The 20,196-nt window shown below is 41.8% G+C and overlaps 1 protein-coding gene across 3 annotated transcripts in view; it reads left to right on the top strand.

Moving 5' to 3' along the window:
- Positions 1-18,960, top strand: part of MTRR (5-methyltetrahydrofolate-homocysteine methyltransferase reductase) — an 877,206-nt gene extending 858,246 nt beyond the window's left edge. For all 3 annotated transcript variants that reach the window (XM_044292703.1, XM_044292705.1, XM_044292704.1), the window contains one exon: positions 17,743-18,960. In XM_044292703.1, the coding sequence (XP_044148638.1) occupies positions 17,743-17,887 (145 nt within the window). In that variant the 3' untranslated portion in view covers positions 17,888-18,960. The remainder of the gene's footprint in view (positions 1-17,742) is intronic.
- Positions 18,961-20,196: the final 1,236 nt, after the last annotated feature.

The raw sequence follows: 20,196 nt of genomic DNA, 5'->3' as shown, positions 1-20,196 counted from the left end.
CGCCCAGGGATAATAGTAAGTGCATACTTAGTTTAGATTTTTTATTGTAATGAAAGGTCCTCTTTAAGTAAGTTTGACATTACTGATTCCATGTGATCAACCCGGTGACCTATTGTTTTAGGTCGTTTTTAATCTCTGAAAGGTCCTGGATCACTGGTCTATTTCAGGAAAGCTTTAGTGATCGGCTCATGGTCTTCTGCAGCCGCAGCCTCCATGCTCCCCGCGTCTGCATCGGAGTCATCTTCCACATCAGTGTAGGGAAGCGGCGCCATTTTATGTCACCGGCCAGGGTTAAGGGCTTGGTTTCTGGATGTCCCGGTAGAAATCGCTTGCTCACAGGACTTGTCTTTGCAGATCTTTACCATGGAGAGCTGGAAATAACTGCTTCTGGTGATGAATCCGTTATGCAGCCCATAGACTTTTATTATGACGAAATGAATAATGGAATGCCTCTAAAGTGGTAACCGGATCCATAACGCAATTCACCTTTTACCAGTAAACGAATCACAAACTAATTTCATACCTGGAAATTCGCTCATCTCTGCGTATTAAATTTTTTGTGACATAAGGTGACAAAAAAATTGTTGTTTTAGCACAGTTTATTTTTTTACAGCGTTCAGATGACGGGGTAGGTCATGTGATATTTTTTATAGAGACAGTTGTTACGGATGCAGCAATACCCAATATGTCTGTTTTTTTATATATATTTTTTTTTTTACAATTTTATATATTTTATTATGGGAAAGGGGCTTTTTTTTTACTTGAAACTTTATTTTTTTTATTATGAAAAACACTTCTTTTTAACTTTTACTCTGGGACTTCAACTTTTGGTGGTCTGATCTCCTCTGCAATGCATTACAATACATCCTGTATGGTAATGCATTACATGTCAGCTTTTACACTAACAGCTTTTAAAGTATAACTGCTGTATTTTTTTGGGAGTATTGGATTGTGGTGATTAATATCTCCTTGGTGGCCCTATTTCAACTTTTCACTGTGTATTCAATTACCCCTTAATTCCACATTTTTGTTCCCTGTACTGCCTACTTTTACCTGTGCATAAAATTGAGTTGCTAGGCATGGTCCGTCTATCTGTTGAAGGACGGAGGACGCAGAAGCAGGCTGCGTGCAAGGTCAGATTACTGACACCCAGGGACTGTAAGTAAATGATTAAAGCCAGGTCCTCCCCAGCAGCTGATAACAGTGCCTGGGCTGTGTGCACTTCTCCCTGTCCCTGCGCTTGGCAGACGCTCCCTCACTCAGCAGAGCTGGAGAAGTAGAGTCGAAGCAGCGCAGACCAGAGAAGGGAGATCTGCCATCTGTTCAGTGTATAAATGAAAGCAACATAGGAGATTTACCCTTTAGGGGGGAGGGCTCTGGTTACTGACACTTTTGGGGGGCTATTGTTACTGGCTAGTGAGGGCAGGTGGGATTAGCCTCAGGGTGAGGGCAGTGGCAGCCATCTTAACGGAATAGTGAAGTTGCAGTTTTATGCAGACTGGTTGCTAAGGGCTGAGTCTTATTAAATATGGGGTAAGTCAGTCTAATAGTAACTGATTCTGGAATATCATGTTATTAGTAACTACATATATGAAAATTGAAATTAGGGTCTAAGTGTGACAGTTATCCTTTAAGGGGCTGGATCTCACAGGCTTTCCTAGAAGGCAAGTTCCTTTAAAAATTTGAGCAGAATTATCGATTATCACAGATTCTGCCACCAAGTGTTTGCTATGTAAAACAGCAGGCACCCTTCAGCTACCGTGCCTACTCAGCTCCTGAGTCTGAGCATCTTTAAAGATGCAACATCCACCATACATATATGGCAGATGTTGGCAAGGGGTTACATTTCTCACCTGTCTTCCAAAGTGACAGTATAGGAACAGTGAGGCTGGTTTTGTCTAGAATATTTGGACTTCTAAGAGAATTTTGCTCAACCCCCAAATATTTCTAAGAGCTTATGTTGTCCACCAAAACAACCCTTACTCTAAACCCAATACACAGGAAACTACAAAAAATGTGTAGGAAAAAAGTTCCCATAGCTACTCAAAACAGAATACTTACAAAAATGCTACTTTTCACTTATTCAGTACTGTTACTCTACTGTTAATTGGTTAAGGACCTTTGATGATCTCATCACATATCCTTGAGTGCTCCTACCCTTGGAACTGCATCCTTATTAGTGCTGTGTCCGGTACTCTTAGGTGAGTAAGGACCTGTCATGACATCATCACAAATCCTTGAGCACTCCTAACCTTGGAATTGCACTGATTACCTGTACTTTCAGAGGGTTAAGGACCTGGAATGATCGGCTAATGTGTGCATTCCCAAATCCTTTCCCAGCCAATGGCTGAAAGTCCCAGGGTATTTAAAGCAGAGGTTCTTGAGCTTTAGGTTCCCTAGTAACCAGCAAAGGTGTTTAATAGTTTAGTGTTACTGCAATTTACCTGCATGTATCCTGCATTTCTTTTGTGTGCCTGTGTTCCTATGCTTTAACCTTCTCCCGTCACACTAACGCCGAAAGGCGTCAGTGCTGCGGCGCTCCCAGGTCACACTAACGCCGATTGACGTCATCTCGCGTGAGCCGAGATTTCCTGTGAACGCGCGCTCACAGGAGCGCGCGTTCACAGGATCGCGCAGTTCACAAGTTCATCTGCAGCCTGCCGGCCGCGATCATTGGCTGGCAGGCTGTGGATTTTTGAATCGACCAATGAAATGGTTATGTCAGACGCTATTTTGAAAATAGCGTCTGATATAACTGCTGCCTGGTCCTCTGGTGGTCCCTTTTGCTTGGATCGACCACCAGAGGACACAGGCAGCTCTGTAAGTAGCACCAAATCACCACACTACACATTAGATATTACCCTGTCATTTATTTAACCCCTTATTTAGCACCTGATCACCCATATTAGACTCCCTGATCACCCTGATCACCCCCCTGTCATTGATCACCCCCCCAGTAAGGGTCCCTCATCCCTGCCAGGTAGTTAGCTACTTGCTAGGTAGTTTAGCGCCCAGCCCACCGCACCACAGTCCACCACTGATTTGTCGCTGATCAGCATCATCGCTGTCGCTAATCAGCGCTAGTACTATATAGTATCTGTAAGTGATCAATACTGATCGCAATCAGATCTATATAAGTACATTAGGGTAACCTTAGGTTCTACAAAAAACGCAGTGTTCGCCCGATCAGGCCTAATCTTGTGCGCACACCTGCGTTCAGTCCGCCCCACCGCAGTGACAGAATTTTTTTTTTATGATCACTGCAAAAACACCGTAAAATTGCTGTGCCGCTATAAAAGATCACTTTTGAGCTTTTTGGATCTTTATTAGCGATCGCAGCTTTACTTCGCAAGCACTCCTTTTTACTAGGTAGGTTTGCTCTTTTTCCCGGGTAGTCTCAGATGAATACCCCCTAAATTTAGTGAACCCAAAATGTCAAACAAGGGGTATTCCGCTGAAGAGGCCTACAGGATTCTGACCGTGATGGATGAAAGCGATGGGGACGCCTTATCCGCTGAATCCAGTGGTTCAGAATATGAACCTGTAGACAGCAGTGGCACTCTAACCGCTAGCGAAGATGACGAGGTAGAGGTCCCTGCTACGGTCAGGCGTACCTGATCCCATGTCAGTGTAATGCATACCCCGCATGATGAGCCTCATTTGCAGCAGAGTGGTACTAGCGCTGATCTTGCTTATGGTGCGGCATACACCAGCAGCGCAGCACACCCTGGACCTTCTACCAGCACTGCCGTATTCCCTGGTGAAGTGGCGAGCACCAGAAGGGCAGTTCCAGCTGGTACGGTGGCACGTGCAATAACTCCCCCATCGCAGCCACCGCGTTCACAGTCCAAGTAGAACCCTTAGTCTCCCAGAGGTGCTGGCAAATCCTAATTGGCAATCCCCTGATTCCGCCACACCCGTATTGCCCCCTTTCACCGCCCAGTCTGGAGTTTGCGTGGAGACGGCTCATTTAGGATCGGCCCTTCAGTTTTTTGAGCTGTTCTTCACCGCGGATCTCTATGACCTAGTTGTGGCTGAAACCAACCGCTACGCCACACAGTTTATTACCGCCAATCCGGAAAGCTACTATGCCCAGCCTTTCCGGTGGAAACCAGTCACCGTTTCAGAGTTTAAAATTTTTTGGGGCCTTATCCTCAGCATGGGTCTAACTAAAAAAAAATTATTGCGGTCATATTGGTCTAAAGACCCAATACATTACATGCCCATGTTCTCTGCTGCAATGTCCAGGGCACGTTTTTAGGTCATCATGTGCTTTATGCATTTCGCTGACAATAGCACCTGTCATCCAAGAGGCCACCCTGCTTATGACTCCACAAAAATTCGGCCCCTCATAGACCATTTGTCATCCAGATTTGCAGATGCGTATACCCCTAATCAAAACATCTGCATAGACGAATCCCTAGTACATTTTACCGGGCGCCTTGGCATAAAACAGTACATCCCCAGCAAGCGCGCCCGGTATGGGGTCAAACTGTATAAGCTCTGTGAAAGGGCCACAGGCTATACATATCGTTTTAGGGTCTATGAGGGAAAAGACTCAAAACTGGAGCCAGTCGGATGTCCTGACTACCTGGGGAGCAGTGGCAAGATTGTCTGGGACTTGGTGTCACCCTTATTCCACAAGGGGTACCACTTATACGTGGACAATTTTTACTCAAGCGTGGCCCTCTTTCGACACTTACATATAGTCGGAATTCAATGCTGTGGCACCGCGCGACCTAGTCGCCGGGGCTTCCCCCAACGGCTCGTTAGTACCCGACTTGCACGGGAGGAGAGGGCTGCCTTGTGTGACCAAGAACTGCTCACGGTGAAGTGGAGGGACAAGAGGGACGTTTACCTTCTGTCCACCATTCACGCAGACACGACTGTACAAATTGAAAGGGCAACTGGAGTCATTGTGAAACCCCTCTCTGTCCACGACTATAACCTTCACATGGGAGGGGTGGACTTCAATGACCAGATGTTGGCTCCCTATTTAGTTTCCCGCAGAACCAGACGCTGGTATAAGAAGGTGTCTGTTTATTTGATCCAATTGGCAATGTACAATAGTTTTGTTCTCTACAGTAAGGCTGGGAGAACAGGATCGTTCCTAAAATTCCAGGAAGAGATCATTTCGGAAATCCTGTATCCAGGAGGGTCCGTGCCCCAAGGCCCTGATGTAGTGAGCCGGCTACATGGCAGACACTTCCCGTCTGTCTATCCTGGTACCCCAACTCAATGTTCCCCAAGAAAAAGATGTTGTGTCTGTAGCAGGGGTGGAATAAGGCATGACACCACCTTTTTTTGTCCTGACTGTCCTGACCAGCCTGCCCTATGCATAGGGGAGTGTTTCCGCAAGTTCCACACTCAGGTACACTATTAGCATAGGGATTGCGTACACAGGACAGGCACACAGGGGTCTTAGGGCCCTTTCACACAGAGCTGCACAAACCTCTCCTTTCACCTGGGACAAAGAGCATAATGTACCTCGCCACATCTCCGGGCGATTTGTGCTTTGCACATTGTCCCATGGAGAAGGAGAGGTTTGTCCAATAAAGGTAAAAAAAAATCAAAAAAATCACCGGTAAGCAAAAAAGTTATTGTTCTGTTTCAAAAGTTTATAAAAGTTAATGTTAATAAATTTATTGCGTTGCGGCCTGTTTTTTTTTTTTTTTTTTTTTTTTTACCTTCTAGGTGGACCAAGCGATCAAGCAGCTGCAGCACTGATGTGCATTCTGACAGAAGCATTGCGCTGCTGTCAGATTACACAAAAGTCAGTGTATGCGGCGCTGCAAGACGAGATTTCTCCTCTGCAGTAAAAGATACGTTTGCCAAGGCATACGAGCTGAGGAGGAGGCGGCGTTCCTATGCTTTGGCAAACACTTTGTATATATAAAAAAATATAAAAAATCCCCGCAATGATTTATTCATCCACATCGATTGATGTGAATAGAGAAATCGGGTTTGCCAGGGCATACGAGCTAAGTGGGTATGGATGTTGGGCGGAGCTCCTATGTCCTGGCAGACGCCTTTCCCCTCCTTTTTTTTTGGGCAGAGATTTTTTCATCCACATTGATCGATGCGAATGAAGAAATCTGTGCCTTTCATTTTTTTCTTTCAGCCCAGAGGCTGAACGGACAAAAAAAATCTAATTTCCTGTATGCTCAATATAAGGAGAATAGCAGAAACTCCTAATGCTGGCCATACATGTAATGATTGCGGAGACCCTGAAATGCCAGGGCAGTACAAACACCCCACAAATGACCCCATTTTGGAAAGAAGACACCCCAAGGTATTCGCTGAGGGGCATATTGAGTCCATGAAAGTTTAACATTTTTGACCCAAGTTAGCGGAAATTGAGACTTTGTGAGAAAAAAAACAAAAAAAAATCTATTTCCGCTAACTTATGCCCAAAATTTTTTTTTCTATGAACTCGCCATGCCCCTCATTGAATACCTTGGGGTGTCTTCTTTCCAAAATGGGGTCACTTGTGGGGTATTTATACTGCCCTGGCTTTTTAGGGGCCCTAAAGCGTGAGAAGAAGTCTGGGATCCAAATGTCTAAAAATGCCCTCCTAAAAGGAATTTGGGCACCTTTGCGCATCTAGGTTGCAAAAAAGTGTCACACATGTGGTATCGCCGTACTCAGGAGAAGTTGGGGAATGTGTTTTGGGGTGTCATTTTACATATACCTATGCTGGGTGAGATAAATATCTTGGTCAAATGCCAACTTTGTATAAAAAAAATGGGAAATGTTGTCTTTTGCCAAGATATTTCTCTCACCCAGCATGGGTATATGTAAAATGACACCCCAAAACACATTCCCCAACTTCTCCTGAGTACGGCGATACCAGATGTGTGACACTTTTTTGCAGCCTAGGTGGGCAAAGGGGCACACATTCCAAAGAGCACCTTTAGGATTTCACCAGCCATTTTTTACAGATTTTGATTTCAAACTACTTCTCACGCATATGGTCCCCTAAATTGCCAGGGCAGTATAACTACCCCACAAGTGACCCCATTTTAGAAAGAAGACACCCCAAGGTATTCTGTGAGGGGCATGGCGAGTTCCTAGAATTTTTTATTTTTTGTCACAAGTTAGCGGAAAATGATGATTTTTTTATTTTTATTTTTTTTCCTTACAAAGTCTCATATTCCACTAACTTGTGACAAAAATAGAGGTTAAAGAATCAATACCGTTGAAGCGCCAGAATAATGCCCTTACGTTTAGCCCTACACCAAACCGTTTAGTTGACACAGTGAGTTCACACTTGTTGATCCATAATGCAAATATTTGGAAACATTTATTATTTCTCTGCATTTACAACAGTCATACCACAAAAAATTGAAGGGGTTATTGAACACTGAATAACCCCCTCTCCCCTTACAATGCACGGTTCCCCGATGCTGAGCATGCTAACCTGGTTCTCGACGCTGGTTTCCTCCCAGATCGCTGCACGTGACGCAAGGGGGCAGGTCACCGCCACGGCCTGCTATTGGCTGCACCCCCTCCGTCCCCGTTTTATGCAGCCCAGTGAAGACTGCCGTGGAGCATTCCGGGAGAAAACCGGTGTCTGGGACCAGATAAGTATGCTCAGTATCACAGGGCCTGGCATTGTAGGGAGGTTATTCAGTCTTTGATAACCCCTTCAATGATTAACATTTACCATATGTCTGCTTTATGTTGCCATTATTTTGTAAATGTTATTTGCTGTTAGAAGGCTCATAAGTTTAGCAGCAATTTTTAACATTTTCAAGAAAATTTCCAATGTCCAATTTATTTATATTTTTTTAGAAACCAATTCAGTTTTGAAGAGGCTTTGCAAACCCTATATATTACAAAAACAACTTAATTCACCCTATCATGCAATGCACCAATGCAATGCATCAATGTACCCTCCAAAGTACTCAAGACCATATTTAGAATATCTGTTACCCCTCTAGGTGCTTAGAAAAATTAAAGTAAATTTAAATGACATATTTATTTTTTTCAGATTTTCAGTTTTAATCAATTTTTTGTGTAGCACAGCATTTCCTAAAAGAGAAATAAAACTCACTATTTATTCGTCCGATTCTGCAGTTTTTAGAAGTATCCCATGTGGCTCTAGTTTGCTACGTAACTCAACACCAGTCACAGAAATAAAAGAGAACCTTATGGATTTTTGGGTCTTTTTTGTATTGGGATGTTTTTCAGGCACCAGTACATTATTGGTTTCCAGAGGCCTTGTGCAAATACTTAAGCAGACATCCCAACCTGCAAAAACTCATTTCAGGGAGGTGCACTTCTCATTTCCGGGAGGTTTTCATTTTTTTTTCATTTACAAACTTTTTATTACATCTTCCAAACATATGCAGTATCTTCACACTTTGCTCTACGGTGTGGAGGACTGGGCTCATTACCCTACCCCAAATTATCATATTTATGTATATGATTAAAGGGATTCTGTCACCACCTATAAGCCCTGTGAGCTAAACATATGCTCATGTCCAGGGTAGCATTCTGATTTCTAAGGTGGCCTTATAAAAGCTATTTGTGGCTTTATTCTACGGAAAAACAGGTTTTACTAACCTGTCAATCATTGAATTAAGGTGCCCAAGCAGTGGAGGTCTGTGGATGCATGGTGCCCGGCCGCATGCATCGCCGTTCGCGCCAGCGCCGCCTTCTACTCCTCAGTGCCGACTCTCCCTCTCCCTCCTCCTGCTTTGAGATCCCGCACATGCGCACAGGCTCAGCCTGATGCGCGGTTGTGGACTACTGGCATCGGCTTCTTCTTACACTGTGCGCACGCGCCGAGAAGGGGACACTGCTACAGGTTGCCGGAAAGGTTTACTGCGAGTAAACCTTTTCGGGATATATTGTTTCACATGCGGGCATCGGGGGGCCGCTATCTAATAGCGGGAGACTCCCTGAACGTCCGGGAGACTTGAGATCCCTGCTTAAGAACTCTCCCCAATTGACCCAGTTTTGGAAATTACACAGCTCAAGGAATTTATCTAGTGGTGTAAAGAGCAGTTTGATACTACTTGTGTTTTTTTTATATTGGGCCGTGAAAATTTAAAATCATATTTTTTAATAAATGTATTTCTACAGTACCTCAAAATGTTTAATTTTTACACGATATATAGGAATAAAACCATCCTAGAATGTTTTGCACAATATTTCTTGGGTATGTGAATACACCATCTGTGGTCATAAACGTGTACACATGACATGTGACATAAACTGTTTGGGCAAATGGGATGGCTCTGAAGGAAAAGAACACCTTTTAGGTTTTAGAGCTCAAATTTTGCTGGACTTGTTTCCAAGGGTCTTGTTGCATGTGCAAAATCCTAGAGGTACCAGTACAGAGGAAACCGTCATCACACACACAAAAAGTGACTGCATTTTGTAAACTAAACCTCTCATGGAATTCATATAGGAATATAATAAGTGCTTTTCTTTTTTTTTTTATGGAGCAAATTTAGACCCAGATATTCATTTTAATTAGGGTTACAGTAACAGGGGAAACACCATTCTAAAATTTGTTAGACAATTTTTCCTGGGTATGGCAATACCCTATATATGGTTATAAACTGCTGTTTAGTTACACAGCAGGGCTCAGTAAGAAATGTGCACCATTTAGGTTTTGGAGCACATAATTGTTTTCAGGTGCTACCATTATCTAAAGATACCAGTACCAACGAAAGGGAGAAGGAAGAAAAAAAAATAACCTGAACAACAAAACTGTGGTAAAAATGTAATGATGCAATGCCACCGAATTTCAGTAGAGTGGAGAAAGGAAGGAAAACAGTCTTAAGTTATCAGAGAACAGTCAGCATCTCATCTTATGTAAAAGTAAAACTGACGATGAGTTCAACGTCCAGACTTTTGCACTTCCCCAGGAATCCAGTTGTAGACCATTCCTCTGGAAGGTACTGCGGCTGAGAAGCCTGAGGAGATGATGAAGAGTGATTTACACATTCTTGAATACAACAGATCCACTTCTTGAGGTAATTTAGGATGTCATCCACAGTGTTAGGCACTGTTGTAGAGCCATTTCGGATCACCAGCGATTTAGTGGGGAATCGCCCTTTATATTTGATATGATGATCCTGTAGAACTTGCGTGAATGGGGGAAATTGATATCTAGCCTGTAACGTTCTGCAGAGATGTCAGGAAACAAGTTCAAAGCAGTGTATAGGTCAGGAAGAGAACAACACCTCCAAGTTTTAAGCATATTTTTTTCCTTTATGTAATAGAAATGTATACGTATTAGTACATGTTGTGGAACTTTTTGCGGTGCAGTCTTTGGTTTAGAGATACGATGAGCCCTGTCTAGGGTGAGATTCTGGGGTGTCTACCTGGGAACCATATCTTGAAATAACTGGTGCAAATTCCCCATAAATTTTGCAAGCAAAACATCCTCTGAAATACCCCTCACTTTAATATTATTACACCTGCAGCATTCTTTTGCATCACACTTCAACCATTGCACCTCTTCATCAAGCACCTTATGGGCATCCAGGAAGACCACAGTCACATCACTGTTTAGTTTATGTTCTTCTGATGTGTCAGAACAAAGGAAGAAAATTGATCCTTTATTTTGATCATGCATTGTGCTGATTTTGTATCCGTTTTTGTCAGTTCCGTCAGAGATCCGTTATTTTATACCTCCACATAGAACTTTTTCTCCCATCTAAAATAATACATTTATTATTATTAAAAAAACAAATGGAAAGTGAGTACAATTGATTTTCAAAATAAAGCCTTTTTTTCTGTTCTGACGGATCAGAAGTACGGAAAACTAAACAGTGTTGTAAATGTGGCCTAACTTGTTATGCACCAACAAAATCATTGACATTTTACGTTCAATATGATCAGCTTTTGAGACATTTATAAAAAAGACATACTTGTTTTGTAAGAGAATCATATATGTTTCTTCAGAAATAGAGGCAGAAGGGAATGGTAGGTCATCCAAGCTCCATGAGGCAGGCATATCCATATGAAAATGCTTTGCCACTCCTTTTGGAGACAGGCCCTTTACCTGAAGGGAACTGTGTGCTGCAATCCTTCTATTATTTGAGTGCGACTGAATAAGTCCTTTCAGGCACCAGTGAACCTAAAACAGAGTGCGGTACTCCAAAACTCAACACTTTACCTGAGGGGGGCGCCAAAGTAGAGGTCGGGGCCAGGCATCCTTTCCCACCTTCCACATTATCAGTGTGAAATGTAAAAGCAGGTGGAGAATCCCTGCTCAGGGAGCCAGACTCTTATGAAGGGCTTATTATTATGTACATCCTTAGAGACAGATTCAGCTTGAGGAAGTTCATTATCTCCCTTTCCTTCAGATGCAGAAACAGGTACGCCTCATACCCCCTCCCCCTCCCTTCTTCATAGTCACTTTTGCATTGCCAACATCTCTTATCTAAATAATTTTTGCCTAGCAAACTATCTGTCTCTTAAGTCATTTCTGTTAAGGCTGGGGGATGGAATCAGCCCATCACAGCCATTAGCCCCCCTTTCCTGACTCTTATCTCTCAAGGATTCATTCAACTTTCCTGAGACTTCAGCAAGGGAGCGAGAGACTAGGGTGATGGGGCAATAAAATACTGTTTATATATATCCCTTAACAGCCCAGACACACCAACCCTTGTTTAAAGGTAGGCCATTGTTCAAGGATCAACCTTCAACTTTTCACATATACCAGACAATACTTTATCTTTTTGACCAACATATTTTGTCACACTCTAGAAAGCAGAGCAATTTCAACAGAGATATATTTCTAACACCTTTATATTCTTATCTATTGGCACACACTGGGATTTTTGCGCATTTAGATATCGTGATCTCGCTTGATCATGGCATCTAAAGCCTTTAATTACCACGATCGGCAGTATGAAACAGCAGAGACCTGCTGGCCATGGCGCACGCTGCATGTGCGAGCAGGCACCATGTTTACACATTGCTCCAGCGCCGTGCATGTACGGCGCTGGTAGCAAACGGGTTAACACAAGTGCCTTTTTCATTGTAGACACTCAGGCGCTTTCTCTCTTGCCAGTGCCATAAATTAACATCCTGACACTGCTCTGTTTTCTAACTCATCAGAATCCTCCTCAACATCACAGGAGCTCTAACAGGGACATAGCTATAGGGGGTGCAGAGGTAGCAGTCACTACTGGGCCCAGGAGCCTGAGGGGGGCCAAAAATACTTGTGCCACATAAGAAGACACCAGTATTATAGAAAGTGCATGCTGGTCAGGTTACACCTCTGACTAAAGGGAAGGGGATAGGTCAAGAATTTGGCATGGGGGGGCATTTAAATTTTTGCCTCAGGCAGCTGGAAGCCTATGTGCTTCCCTGCCCCTTGCCACAGAGCACTGAGGAAAGGGGGGGCCCAAGCTGAACTCTTGCACCAGGGCCCATGAGCCTTTATCTACGCCCCTGAGCTCTGATGTCCACAGTCTGTAAGCTCTAACTTCACAGAGTCTTACAGATTTTCACTAGAATTTGCTCATTTCTACAACTTTCAAAATAAAATTGCTAGATTCGACCAAGCCTTCTACAGCTCCACTCACAGCTCATAGCAAATTTGCACAACACGTGCAACCCTAATAATCCGCCTGCGGATTATTAATTCCTGTGAATGCCCGGGTTTCCCATTTGGAGTGGTGGGTCCAAGCTACCCTATCTCTATGTAACACATCAGTGATGAGCATATTCATATTTCAAATCCCACTACTTGTAACGTAAAGGGAATTTAAAAGATTTGAGAATGAATAAGCTTACGCCGGCTACGTGAATAAATATATTTACTAAGTGATTAAATGTACGATAACACAAATAAATCCTATACAGAATAATAAAAAGTAAATAAACATCACTAGCATAAATGGGGTGGAGACTCTGTTGATCATGCTATAACCCATGGCTGTCTACCCCAATATAACACATGACCGACACCCCAGGGTGTAAAAGAAAGATAGGGCAATCATACTCACATCCTACCTAGAATGGAGGGCCTGGTGGAGTTTGCTAAATAAATGTGTATCATAATGTTTTAACCTGTTAACCACTCCTCTAGTGTGCAGCACACATGTCTCTGAGATCACTCAGGAAAGTGGTCTTATCAGCACAATGGGGGATAGGTACTCTCTCTAACCCACTTCATTACAAGGGAAACATATCAAGTATTACACAAAGTATTAATTAAAGGGGAGAACCAATCAGTCTATTGTAAATACCCTTACAATACAGAGGGTAAGATGTTAAAATGCAGCTTAAGTCTCTTATTTCTTCAGATGATGTGCCCCCTGTAGACAGGGTGAGTTATCAGTGCACTCAGTACCTGTTTATAGTGGCGTCCATAGGAAGCAAGGATGTGCCAATGTGAACACCTGTTAGAAACAACCTCCCTAACTAAGCTGCCAGGCGCCAGACAGTTAAAAAGCTTGACTGAGGCTGCATGCAGTAAAGAAGACGGCGGGCTTCTTTATTTAATTATGTGAGGGACGCCCCTTGCTTCCTGCATGAGTGCTCAATTCACTCCTCTGTCAGAATCAGGCGTCGTTCCGCTATAGAACAAAAAAGAATGGCGCACCATAGGGTAATAACGTTAAGAATGAATGAAAAAGGTATCTCCACTGGAGAGGCTCACCTGATAGAGTTGTGCTAGTTTAGGCACAACTCTAATGTGGACATGTAACGAATTGCCATGAACTCCTCACAACGGATGGTGTGCAGCCCGGGATGGATGCTTCTGTTCAGGGCTGCCTGGAAGCCCGCAGAAAGCCAATAATGCAAATAATAGAAAGGGTATCCCACGGCGCAAAAACACCCAGAGGTTGGAGTAACGGAGGTTCTTGTTTATTATGGCAAGTGGTACAACGCGTTTCGGGGTTTAACCCCTTCTTCAGGTACAATTATCTTGCATACATACAATTAAAAATGCATACATTTAAATACAATTTAAAAAACCGCCAAAAACACACAGGAGGCGGGGTAGAGGCGGGTCAGTGGGCGGTACTGGAAGGGCTAACAGAGCTGATGTGAAAAGAAAAGTAAGAGAAGGTAAAAACACTTTATTACCTAACAAACTTATTAATAATATATGGACTTGATATCCCTAATGAGAGGGAGACCTTATCTAATGTTGCGATTTATGTTTTGACTTACGATGTGGCTGAGGTTAGATACGTGGTTTCAGGATGTGTAGGACCTTAAGGTGCAGTCATGTGACGCGGTCACATGACTGTACCATGTAACCACCGTCAGGGGGAGGATCGTGGACGTCTGGAGGAAGCGGCTGCTGGGAGCGATGGGCGGTCACATGAGGCAGCAGTCGGTCACATGGTATCCGACGCTGCTACCTGATACCATGGCAACCAGACGCATAGTAGAAGACGCAGCCGTCGGTCACATAGCAACCAGACGCTGCTAATACATCAATAAGGGGGAGTGTCGGACCGGGCTCGCTGTAGAGCGCTGCATCGCGCTGGGGAGACTAAAAGCGATGGGACCTAATGAAGGGACCAGATTTGGGCTAAAAAAGATAATTAATAAATAAATGCAAATGGATCAATAACATTTAAAAACCACTAAGACTTATGTGGAGCTATATTAAGAAAAAAGTCAAAGGTTAAAAGGTGAAAATGTCCAATTGAGATAACTAGTGATCATACAAATGTCAATTTGGAATTAAGCTGAGTTATGAAAGCTCTATAAAATCAATAAAATAGGATAAATATGTATATTTAGTGTGTGTGACACTTATAATCTTTTATAGGGTAGCGAGAGGAGCGGACACAAGGGAAATAAATTGAATGTGAGTGCTATATCACTGGATGTCTGGTTTATTTGGTGACGGGGGGGGGGGATAGATTGGCGGATTGTTGATTGTGCACAAATAGTATAAGAGGTGGAAGGGACACGGCCCAGGTTAAACAAGGAAAGGGTTATTAAGGCTAAGGTAAAGGTAAAGATGGGGGGGGGGAATGGGTTTCATAAATTAATTTCGAAAGCCTCGTTCAGGCCATATGGGTTGAGGCAGTTTAATTTGTAAATCCAGAACATCTCGCGTTTCCTCAAAGTTTGGATGATATTGTATCCGTTTGAACGGACTTGTTCGATCGGGGTCACTGTGAATCCCAAAAAAGAGCCTTGGTGATGGACAGTAGCATGTCTAGAGATGCTATGCTGGAGGAATTTATTCTTCACATTGGATCTGTGTTTGTTTAGTCGATTGCGCAAGGTCTGAATGGTGCGCCCTACGTAACGAAGATTGCAGGGGCATTTAATAAGGTAAATGATATTAGATGATCCACAGTTTAATTCATCCTTGATTTTGAAAGGTTCCTCATTTCGGCCCAAAAAGGAAGTGGTAATATTTAGGGATCTGCAGCAGAGGCATCTTGGTTGGTTACATCTATAGCTCCCTGGCATCTTGATGCCAACATGGCTAACTGATTCTTCACGTTTGTTCTTCAGTTTACTTGGAGCTAACATATTTTTTAATGTTTTTGCTCGTCTGAACACTAGGGACGGTTGCTTTGTTATCTCAGAGTTCAGGAAAGGATCTTTTTTTAAAATATACCAATGTCTAGACAGAATCTTACGGATAGTTATATGATTGCTGTTATAGGTAGTTAAAAAATTCGTATTATGGTATTTGGTATCGTTTTGTTTCTTGTTTCCTACCAAACATTCAAGTTGTGTCAACGCTTTTGCCTTATTAAAAGCTGTATCTATAACATCTGTCGGATAGCCTTTTTGTAAGAATCTCGACCGAATTACATTACTTTGTGTAATGAAATCTTCATTCCTGGAGCAGTTCCGCCTAATTCGCTTAAATTGACTGTACGGAATGTTTTTCTTCCACTTCTTGAAATGCTCACTTGAAAAGTCCAAATAACTGTTGCAGTCCACTTCTTTAAAAAATGTTCGTGTAATAATAGATCCATCATTTGTATGTAATTCCAAGTCGAGGTATTCAGCTTTGAGTTTGTCACTTATGCCTGAAAAAGTGAGCCCCCATTCGGTGGAATTGAGATCTTTAATAAAATCATTTATAGTTAAAAGGTCACCATCCCAAATTAAAATCAAATCGTCGATATAACGACGATAAAAAACTATATTTTGTCTCCAGTATTTTGATTTGTAGATAAAAATATCTTCAAAGGCCCCCATAAAAAGATTAGCAAAACTGGGCGCGAAACGCGTACCCATCGCGGTTCCTTTGGTCTGTAAATATAGGTTATCTTCAAATTTAAAAATATTATGAGTCAGGATAAAATCTATGCTCCTTAAAATGAAGTCGTTTTGTTCTGTTGGTAATAGATCATCAGTATCTAGAAAGCCTTTTACGCATTTGATTCCCAATTCGTGCTTGATATTTGAATAAAGTGATGTAACATCTAGGGTCAACCAATAGTATGTCTCTTTCCATTCGATATTCCGTAAGAGTTGTATTAGGGTAGTAGAGTCTCTCAGATAGGATGGTAATTGTACCACATATTTTTGTAGGAGAATGTCGACGTAATGGGATAAATTGCACGTGAGTGATGAAATGCCTGAGATGATGGGACGACCGGGGGGATTCAAGATACTTTTATGGATTTTTGGTAAATGGTAAAAGGTGGCAATAACTGGGTTTGTGACATGGATATAATTGTATTCCTTTTTACTCAGAATATGAGATGCTGAGTTTATAAGAGCTTTGAATAACTGTTGGTGTTCAATGAGAGGATTTTCAATCAATTGCTGATAATATTCTGTATCGGACAAAATCCGATTCGCCTCCTTAATATAGTCATTCCGATCTTGGAGGACAATGCCACCTCCTTTATCCGCGTTGCGGATTATTAAATCCGAGTTATCCTGAAGCTGTTTGATAGCTAGTTTCTCCTTGACACTGAGATTATGTTTCTCGATTTGTACTTTGTCGACTGATCTGAAATCGTCTAAGACCAGATCATAAAAGGTTTCTATAAAGTTCCCCCTATGATGTAGAGGGTAGAAGTTAGACCGTGGTCTCAGATCAGTACTAATGAAACGTTCTTGAGGTGTGGACTCTGCTACTACTTCTATTGGGTTTGCCTCTTTTTTGTGTTTCGCTGTGATGTTAAAATGTCTCTTTAGAGTAAGGTTTCTAATAAAGTTGTGTAAGTCAAGGAAGAGGTGAAATCCATCCGCTTTTGCAGATGGACAGAATGAAAGACCCTTAGATAGAATCTTTTCTTCTTCATGGTTCAGTGAATAGCTGAATTCACTCCTCTGTAACTGCTAAGAAAGTTCTCCTGGGGGATCATAAGGTAACCACAGTTTAGGTGTAATAATTTTAGAGATCAAGTGCAGAACCTTCTACTTTAGGCAGCAATTCCTGTTAGAGCACAAACTCTGCCACTTTCATTTTTGTTTTTTTAACACACACAAATCATATACATTTTTTTCCAATTCAAGAGAGATTCCTGTTTTTTGCCTCCCAAACCTGTCTCAATTAATAATAATAATGAAAATAAAAAGTGATCCATGCCACTAGCCCCAGTTATAAATCATTCACTCTATCGTGTTCCATGATTGCAACATTATAGGAACTTTTTATTTGTTTGTGATTTTGTAGTAATTTTCAGTAATCAGAAGTTCTATTCTCTTTTGTATAGTGCAAAAAGGCACCAGATCGAGAAGCTAATTTATTTTGTAGAAATATTTTTGAAATTGCTTTGTATATTGAATAACATTAACATTTTTGTCTTTTATTGTTTGTTCCAGAGATGCAAAAAATATGGCAAAGGATGTTAATAATTCTTTAGCTGATATTTTATGTGCTGAGCTATGTGTGGACAAACTTGATGCGATGAAGATACTTGCCTCACTAAAAGATGAAAAGAGATATTTACAAGAAATTTGGGGTTGATACATTTAATACACTGTATCATTCATCACCGTAACATGCTACAACATGTTTTGGAGTCCATTACAATTACCACGAAAACAAATTATCTGATTTATTATCATTTTTTATATTTATAAAGCAATAGTAGAACAAACCATGATATGGTTCTTCAAGATGGACATCATGGTTTGTTTATAGTCATTAAGTCAGGGATTTTCTAACGATTAAAGGGAATCTGTCACCTGCACTATGCCTCCCTCACCGAGGTCAGTATAATGTAGTGACAGACCAGCTGATTTCAGTGGTCTGTCACTTCTGGGATGGAAGTCTGTACTTTTGAGTACTGACATGCTGAACCCCTCAGCCGCGTTCCAGCACTGCAAGGGAGATTAATCCTATAAAGCTCACTGCCCCCAATCTCTTAGACTCCCCTCCCTCACAGCGCTGGCACCCACTGCGGTGTTGGGAATGTCAATACTCTAGTACTCTAAAGTACAGACTGCTATCCCAGAAGTGACAGACTGCTGAAATCTACACATCTGTCACTACACTATGCAGCCCACAGTTACAGGTTTCCTTTAAATATTACTTTTAAGGTTAGACCACACAGCATATAACAATTTATTAAAATTATTTTTTTTTTTCTTTTGATTCCCTCTCAGCAGTTCTACCTGATATGTTTAGTGTAAGTGGTCAAACAGGCCAAGTATCTCAAGCCCACCATTTGGATAATCTTGTACATTGGCGGCATAATGATTCCTGCCAGCCAGTAACATTCGCGAACAAGCAGTTCTTCTCACCAAAACTCTACGCTTTAGATGGACTTTCTGAGGGGGAATAAAAAAAATTACATCAGGGAGTGCCCATATAGGAATCTAACAGCAATATCTTGACACAGGAGCATTTTTCAAACCTTATTTGATTTCGAAATTCTGTTTGATCAAGGACAACACCTTTAACAATAGCGATTTTATAGCCTGTTAAATTCTGCAGTAGTTAGACATAACTTTGATCTGTGTGCATTTTCAATGTGATTCTGTTTTTCTGTGCATAAAACTCATTTTGAATTTGAATTAAAAAAAAGTTTAACATTTTTGTCAATGTATTTTCTTCTTGTAGATTTTCCCTTAGCTCATTTTCATGCTACTATTATGTAATTGTTATCATATTGCCTTTTCTATATAGTTGTTTATGCTATATGTACATATACGCACTGTGTACACAATTAAAAGGCTCTTGCCTTTGGTTAGATAACGTGCTAAGTTTCAAATTAAGAACTGCTGCATCGATATGTGTAATTTATTGAAACCAATAACATTTTAACTGTACAATAGAATGTATGATTAGCGATGAGGGGACTGCTGGATATTCGGGTTCGACTGGTTCAACCGTACTAAGTTTCAAAGTTCGGTTCGGGTCCCAAACTTGATCCCTAACACCGAACTCCATTGAAGTCAAGGGGGACCCGAACTTTGTAAAAAAGTAATATAAAGGGCTAGTGAGCTGCAAAAAGGATCCAAAATGGGGGTAAAAAAGTACAATTGCTCTGCAAACAAATGCAGATAGGGAAATTACTTAAAATAAATAAATACAAATTATTTAAAAATAATAATAATCTAGAACCAGAAGGCGGAGGTCCAAGTGGAGTAGGAAGTTGAGGAAGCTGTGGAGGTGTAGGTGGAGGAAGAAGCCAACACTGTTTAGTTTTTTTTATGTGCGTCTGTTAATTCTGTGTGCGACCATTTAGACATGTTTTCGGGTGTGTCAGGTATACTTCTCTACTCTACTTCTCTAATATTCTTATATCTTATCCAATACAAGAAGGGCGAAATGAGGGCAGCACTACGTTCTTCAAGTGAAAAAGGTGGATTTTATTACACCCAACAGCACCTGGCATACTCATAGAGTGCTGCTGCTTTTTATATTTTTCTTTATCCAATATAAGATACATAACAATCTTAAGCCAGGAGGTGGAGGTCCTGCAGGTGGAGGAGGTCACCAATATTTTTTTTTAAATAAGTTTTGTATTTATTTATTTTTTTAATTTTAATTTTTTGGTTAGTGGAGGCCCCAAAACATTGGGAAACAGTGGCTGGGTGTGGCCGGTATACTTCTCTACTACTTTGTCCACGTTGGCTGTGGACAGGCGGATGCGCCTGTCTGTGATCACACCCCCTGGCATGCTAAACACACATAGTTTGGACAATACACTTGCTGCAGGGCAGGCCAGCACCTCCAATGTGTAAAGGGCAAGTTTAGGCCATGTGCCAAATTTGGACACCCAGAAGTTAAATGGGGCAGACCCATCAGTCAGTTCGTGCAGACGTGTG

Source organism: Bufo gargarizans, chromosome 5 (genome assembly GCF_014858855.1).
Source record: "Bufo gargarizans isolate SCDJY-AF-19 chromosome 5, ASM1485885v1, whole genome shotgun sequence".
Lineage (NCBI taxonomy): Eukaryota > Metazoa > Chordata > Amphibia > Anura > Bufonidae > Bufo > Bufo gargarizans.
The sequence above is the reverse complement of the archived record's forward strand: the minus strand, read 5'-3'. Positions and strand labels throughout refer to the sequence as shown.